Raw genomic sequence first — 7,500 nt, forward strand, 5'->3', positions numbered from 1 at the left:
CACACACACACCTTTTCTCATTGCCGTAAGACTTCTGTGCGACTTTCGCGTGTAGTATGAGTACGGTTTGATCTCCTCTCTCCTTCAGATAGTTCCTCATGGCCTCTCTGCATGGGGAAGACAACACAGCCACATTCAGACAGCGTGTACTCAGTCTCACCATCGCCCTACTCCCCCGTAAACACAGATGGTGAGATAATCACAGACGCCTGGGATTCAGCGCAGCATTCAATTACAAAGAGCCGCTTTGAGGTTATCTATAGCGATGTAAAACACTTCAGAACATTGACGTTGTTAAGAAGAGATTTGGTGAGGCTGCATTCTCATTTTATGCACCCAAATTGTGGGAATGCACTGCCAGTTTACATCAGGGATGCAACCTCAGCAAATATGTTCAAAGTCAAAACTAAAAACCCAACTTTGTAATATTGCCTTTAAATAATTAAATTATGATTATATAATGATTGGAGCACTTTGAGCTGTTTGCAGGAAAAGTGCTATACAAATAAAAAGTTATTATTATTATTATTATTATTATTATAAATAGGGGGGGGGGGTGCAATGCATTTCATGCATCTTTAGCATTGTGACTCTAAAAATACATGTTTAAGTTGATGCTCATTGTATATTGTATAGGCATATCGTTTAAAGTCAAATTAGGCTAGAATTTAAATCAGCGGTCATCAACACTGATTCTGGGCAGATATTGATTACTCTAGTATAATCAGGTGTGCTGCTAGGGTAGAACAAAGGCATGGACACCCTGTTGCTAAACGTTAATGACCACACACGGTACAGAACTCTAGTTTTTACACAATCTCTGTGCGTTTCTAATCTACAGTGTTACACAGACAAATTCGCTCAGAGAGCACCGGAGCGCACACTGGCTTCAACGTCATAAAGAGAGGTAATTTGATTGGACAAGAGGCATTCCATGAGTGCTGATCAGATTTCCAGAACGAATTTACGAACGCAGCCAGAGATAAGTTACAGTCACAGAAGCGGCCTGTGGGAGAGAAAGACAGAGAGACAGAGACAGAAACAGAGAGACAGAAACATAGAGAGAGACAGACAGAGACAGAGACAGACAGAGACAAAGACAGAGAGAGAGACAGACAGAGAGAGACAGAGACAGACAGAGACAAAGAGAGAGACAGAGACACAGAGAGAGACAGAGACACAGAGAGAGACAGACAGAGAGAACGTGGGAGTTTCTTGTACCTCGTCAGTCGCTGCGGTTGAGCTCGCTCGCCAAACTTCCTGCAAAACAAAACACAACAAGCGTGTCAAGTCAACCTACTTTTTATTAGAAACGCAGCAGCTCAATGAGTTAAAACATCCTCCTATATTCATCAGTTCATCAAGCAGTAGACAATGGTCAAACTGTTTATCATCAGCAGCCTAAGGACATGACAAGTTACACTACAGCAGTGTTCTGTAGACGGATAACAATAATAATCATCATTATCATAACCTTTATTTGTATTGCACTTTCCCTGCAAACGTTGCAGCCTCCTCTATGCAGTCTTATGGGACAGACAGATAGTAGGAGGCTTAAACCAACTTTAACTCTAACTTTAAGCTCTCCAACTCGAGATTTGGTCAAAGTTAGCTGGCCAAATCCCTTTACTTGCCATTAGATTATTACTCTGCATCATTCATTCATTCAAGATACATTTGGCACGTTTGATGTCCGTCAAAGTGGACATCCACTGGATAAACCTCCAGAGGCGGAGTGAAAGAAGGATTTTATTACAAGCTTGTCTTGGCGGTGTCATTCTTATTTCCATGCATGACCATGACAACGTCTCCATGACTATGAATGGTCTTTATTGTCATTGATACAGTACAGGTACCGTACAACGAAATTTGGGAGGGGTGGCTCCCCTGGTGCTAGGAAAAAAATACTAAAAACAAGAAGGGAAAAGAGCTGGTTTACATAAATAAAGGCTATGTACACTATCCACTATACTATACTATACAAATAAAACACTGTGCTGTACTCTATGCTATGCTATAAATATCCTAACATTTCCTATCTCTGAACCTTATGTACCCGAGGGTTGTCATATTGCACATAGTGTTATTGCACATTCATTTAAAGTGTCGCAGTTTGCAGGTTTGAAATGTTCACAGTTGTGTTTCAGTATTGCACTTATGTTACAATCTAGTAGCTGCCGTCAAATATGATATGCATGCATAAACTCAGTAAGTTGTAGACCAAGGCTGCTAAAGAGACCACCAAGGGAGGCTGGTGGAGGTAGAAATACATTATTATTATTGTTATTATTATCATTACTATTATCATTATTATCATTGCAGGTTCAGCAGTGTCTGCAGCAGGTGGCAAGTATTGTTGCACGTGAAAGTACAATGTGTCAATCAATCAACATTCGGCTGAACTTTTGTTTCCAGTTTAACAGGACGACAAAGATACATAATGTGAAATGTTGCAAAAATACATCTCTGCTGACAAACAAGTTACAAGCACCTAGACCAGGACCAGAGGAGATAGTAGTAGTGGGACTGGACTGGACATAAGATGGCTAGAGAAGCTAGAAGAAGTAGCCTTTGCAAGCTCTCGCAAAGCGGAATACTGCATATGGCAAAAGGCTGCGTTCGGAAACTTGCTCTGAGAGCGCCAGAGCGCACGCTGGGTCCGACGTCATAAAGGGACCGAGTCATTTGATTGGACAAGAGGCATTCCACGAGTGCTGATCAGATTTCAAGAGCGAGTTTACGAACGCAGCCCAGAAGGGTGCGAGCCTTTGACGAACAACTGGAGCAACATTGTAGCGATACAAAGTAGCAGAGAGATGCGGGGTGGGTTTAAAAACAATTAAAGACAATATCACGGAAGAAAAAACATTAATGCATGCATTGCAACACAGGGGTACAGGTCTAGGGTAACAATCAAAGTGAACTTTTTAACTCCTCGTTCCTTCATTTTGCTCTGGGTTTCAACACTTACCCCGTCACAACGGGCGCCATCTTCCACTAAAACTCTCCCAAAAAAAAGAAGTCCCAACTATCGCGAGATCCCACCCCCACCCAACCCCCCTCCCAAACAGCGAGATCCCACCCCCAACCCCCCTCCCAAACAGGACCCAGACTTATGGAGGACCAAGTCTGTCAAAATTAACAATAAATATATAGATACATAAATGAATGTATGAACAAATAAATGAATGAATACACACAGTATAACGAAATACATTTCTATATTTATTTATATTTATTGTTAATTTTGACAGACTTGGTCCTCCATACTGACTGGAGGAGAAAGGGAGAAACGACGGGAGAGAGAGAGGGGGGAGGTGTGTGTGTGTGTGTGACACGGGGAAATGGGTGAGAGAAGAGAGGGGGGGGGGAGAGAGGGCGCAGACGCCACAACAACAAGCGTGGGAAAGTTCACAAGTCTCGCGAGGGCAGAAAAACTCTCACAATAGACAAGAATGGGGTTGAACCTGACCTGTCGCGAGATCGACTGATAGCCTCGTAACCTGCTTCGTTTTTTTTCTTTTCTCACAAGGTGGCTGCTCACTGTAACTCGATTCCCACGATGCCTTTATGAGAGCAATAAACCACAGAGAGAGAGAGCTTACAGTCACACTAACACCATGAAGCATTCAGCAGTTATACTCAAGAAGAACCAACGGCTATACATATATATATATATAATATAGTATATTATTATAATAGGCCTATATATATATATACATTTTCATTTTTATGTAACCTTTATTTAGCCAGGTTAAAAAAGTAAAAACATGTATTATTACCAGGTTGCCCCTTTAAAACTCATCTGATTGTATTCACACTCATAGTACACATATCACATATGTAAGCGCTACACAGGCGTGTTAGCAGGCACAGACATTGACAATAACTACACACTAAGGATATATGAATATGACTAGAACATTAGGCTACTTTAGTCAAACTAACAAAACGTTTTTTAAATTAAGTGATATGCATGCATAAACTCAGTAAGTAGTAGACCAAGGCTGATAAAGAGACCACCAGGGGAGGCTGGTGGAGGTAGACATCGGAGGACAGGCTTGTTGTAATGCATGGAATGGAATGGTGCCGTATTTGCCATGTGTTTGATAACATTCCATGGATTACAATGAGCCTGTCCTCCGATTTCTACCTCCACCAGCCTCCCCTGATGAGCATTAAACCCTAGGTCCTGTTTTAATCTGGATCAGAATGATCCTGATTCTTTTCTCTGATCCAGGATCAGATCGAGCTGGCTGATTTCCCCCCTCTACGACTCAAAACCAGCCAGATAAATCTGATCCTGGATAGCAAAAAAGAATCAGGGTCATTCTGATCCAGATTAAAAGTTTTGAACAACTGGGCCCTGGTAATCCTAAATCAACCACAGAATCATAATCCAGAGATTCCTTCAAACTCGAATGACGCCCCCAAAAAACTAAAGACCAGACATAATATTAGAGTATATTTTATTAAAATAAAAATGTTCATTATTTTATTGGTACATCAGGTCCCAAATTCAAATGTATAAAAAGGTTGACAAAAGAAAAGATCATTGCGAATGTACTCCGTGAACACCCCTACTGAATAGGTTGTACTAAAATGGATATGTATCCTCATAAACAGCACACATCACATCATTATCTATACGTATGCTATCCTTAGCTCCTACAAGTTTGATATGTACAGAAATTCTTTAGCGCTTCATTCAAAACCATGACAGAATGGGAGAGAAGGAAGCAGGAAAAGTTAGTGTTGGCTTGACGACTAAATGGTAAATGGACTGCACTTATATAGCGCCTTATTCCAAAGCGCTTTACAACGGCCTCTCATTCACACATCTATGGCGGCAAGCTACCATGCAAGGCGCCGGCCCGCTCATTGGGAGCAATTTGGGGTTTAGTGCCCAAGGACACCTCGACATCGAGCCGGGGTTCAAACCGCCGTTGTGCCGACCTTGCGATCATTAGACGCCGGCTTTACCTCCTGAGCCACAGCCGCCCCGGCGGGAAATGTTAGTGTTGGCTTGACGACTAAACAACAGTATCACAAGACAACTGACATGAGATATTGACATAATTCGTGACGTCTATTCACAGACCATACAACGCTTCTCCCAGCGACGCAGTGGAAGGTAAACGCCGTTTATGAACCGTACGTTTTCCTATTGAGGAAATTAGCAGATTTTAAAATCAGCGTTAATAGCGTTCGTCATCATTTTCTCTGGCATTCAGCGCTTACCCAGCGTGCACCACTGCACCACTGACTACCACCAAGAAAACAATTACAGCATACGATGTGGTTCAGTGATAAGGTACTAGGGGAGGCTGGTGGAGGTAGAAATCTGAGGATTTCCCATCCTTCGATTCCTACCTCCACCTGCCTCCCTGGTATAGTGATATGGCAGGTTGCTGTATGTTGATGTGAGGCGGTCAACACACAGTTAGTTAGTAACTAGATCATCTACTCTATTTCTTTGATAACATTGGCAAATCTTTTTTTTTAAACAAGAACAATATCAGTACGTGCATTGTACTCCATAATCAGCAAAACAAGTTTTGTCAAGTGTCTGGCATTGGTTGATTTGATCCTAAGAAAATAAACACGCAAGCACACGCAAACACACACCCACACACACACACCCACACTCACACACCCACACACACACTAAAGTACAGCTTCTTGAAACGGCACAAGGAAACGGTGCAGTGATTGCTCCCTAGTGTCCCTAGTGTTCTACCATGACATGGCATGGTACCTGGAAGCGTCTGGCTGTGGAATAACACCAAGTCTGTGGCTTGGCAGAAGATGCATTCAGCCAGTTACAGTCAAGGTCCTTGGGCCCTGTTTGGAAAACCTTCAGACATCCATCCATCCATCCATCCATCCATCCATCCATCCATCCATCCCTGCCTGCCTCGATATCACCACTGATCTACTGTAACAGGATTGGTCAAAGCAAGCTTCCCACTGCATTGCCTTGACCAATCAAGTCATGTCTGATCAGCTATTTGTTCCAAGGAAGGAAGGACATATTCAGACAGGGCCCTTGACACTTCTCTTCTCTTAAACAGGTCCCAGGCCAGTTTTTCTCTTTTTACCTGAGTGAAAAGTAAGAGGACAGCTGCCCTGAAGCTCTGGCCTAGGAACAGTGTCCCACGCCCCCTCGTCTACTCCTCGACCCCTCTGGGAACACACAAAGCTGACCCTGGGACAGACCTTTGGGCTACCCTCTAGCAGACCCCCAAACTGAAGAAAACGTCACGAAATGGAGGTGGTAGTGTATAGTCATGGTTCAATTGTACAGATTAAGATTGATGATTTTGACATTTCAAACATTGATTTGACTGTTGTTACTATCCAGGGGAGGTAGAATGTGATGTCAGGAGAAATTAAAGGTCCAGTATGTACAATTGTATCATAATTGTAAATAATACTAAATGGCCATTGTGAATGTCTAACCGTCGAGGGATGAGACCACGTGGTGAACGTTCGGTGAAGAAGGCAGTGTTGATGGAGAAGGCGGTGTTGGTCCAAACGAAGCGTTTCTAAAATCCGATGTCAGTAAGGGCACTGGCCTTTACGTACCCAGGGTTGCCAGATGGGATTGACAATTTCCAGCCCAACCAGTCTAAAAACCGCCGAATCCACCAAAAAACCCAGCCCAAAACGTATATACCGCCCAAATGCTATTTATACAGCCCAACCGCCCAAATGCCCAAGGATATGCCCATGTTTGGCGCTATTAGAAAACGTAGCATATTATGCAATACGTTTTTAAATTCTCAGTTTGGCCAACGGGGGGCAGCAACACACAAAACTACATGCTGGATCTTGATGCTACTGAACCCTGTTCTCTTCCTGAAAAACTTCTTCTTCTTCTTCTTCTTCTACTCCTGTGTCTGCCTGCTGAGGAGGTTAGAGGCGGCGGTCATCGGGCGGGGCGGGAGGGGGGTCTAGATCTTCCAGAAGATCTTCTTCCTGTATAACAGGAAGGAGATGAAGACCCAAAGGGAGGTGGCCAGCAGGTTCTGTGTCAGGTGCTCGGCGTGTGATTGGCTGTTGGCCATGCGCCAGCGGAACGGGAAGTATTCAGCCAGGACCTCGTGACCCACGTACACCAGGATGGAGTTCATACCTAATACACACACACACACACACACACACACACACACACACACACACACACACACACACACACACACATTTTAAATGCTTTATTTATGTCCACATACATGTACAATATCTAAAGGACATAAATACTATCAGTGCATTTTGACATTAGAACAACAGTCGGTTACAGAAATGCTGAGCCAACAAGGTCTTTCAGTCATAGACCTTCTTCAGGCAAATTGACTTACAATCAGAGATTACAGGGACAGTCTCCCTGGAGTAATTATTTAAGTGCCTTACTCAAGGGCACACTAGTGGTGGTGTTCCCAGGTGGGATTTGAACTCATGGCCTTCTGATCACCAGGGGGGGTAATAGTGTTACTCACC

General features: G+C 43.3%; 2 protein-coding genes across 2 annotated transcripts in view; both read right to left on the reverse strand.

The window, feature by feature from the left end:
- The window catches only part of LOC308160909 (recombining binding protein suppressor of hairless-like), a gene marked incomplete at both ends in the record, with an annotated part of 23,388 nt that extends 20,397 nt beyond the window's left edge, over positions 1 to 2,991 (reverse strand). The window contains 3 exons of the mRNA XM_080534839.1: positions 12 to 107; positions 1,222 to 1,260; positions 2,972 to 2,991. Coding sequence (XP_080390965.1) covers positions 12 to 107; positions 1,222 to 1,260; positions 2,972 to 2,991 — 155 coding nt within the window. The remainder of the gene's footprint in view (positions 1 to 11; positions 108 to 1,221; positions 1,261 to 2,971) is intronic.
- A 1,512-nt stretch (positions 2,992 to 4,503) lies between these two features.
- The window catches only part of hgsnat (heparan-alpha-glucosaminide N-acetyltransferase), a 15,206-nt gene continuing 12,209 nt past the window's right edge, over positions 4,504 to 7,500 (reverse strand). Inside the window, exons 17-18 of the mRNA XM_080534928.1 lie at position 7,500; positions 4,504 to 7,138 (exon numbers count right to left, since the gene is read on the reverse strand). The exon at position 7,500 is cut by the window's right edge and continues 112 nt beyond it. Of these exons, the coding sequence (XP_080391054.1) occupies positions 6,957 to 7,138; position 7,500 (183 nt within the window). The 3' untranslated portion in view covers positions 4,504 to 6,956. The remainder of the gene's footprint in view (positions 7,139 to 7,499) is intronic.

The sequence above is a fragment of the Nansenia antarctica genome, assembly GCF_963989245.1.
Source record: "Nansenia antarctica genome assembly, chromosome: 6".
Classification (NCBI taxonomy): Eukaryota; Metazoa; Chordata; class Actinopteri; order Argentiniformes; family Microstomatidae; genus Nansenia; species Nansenia antarctica.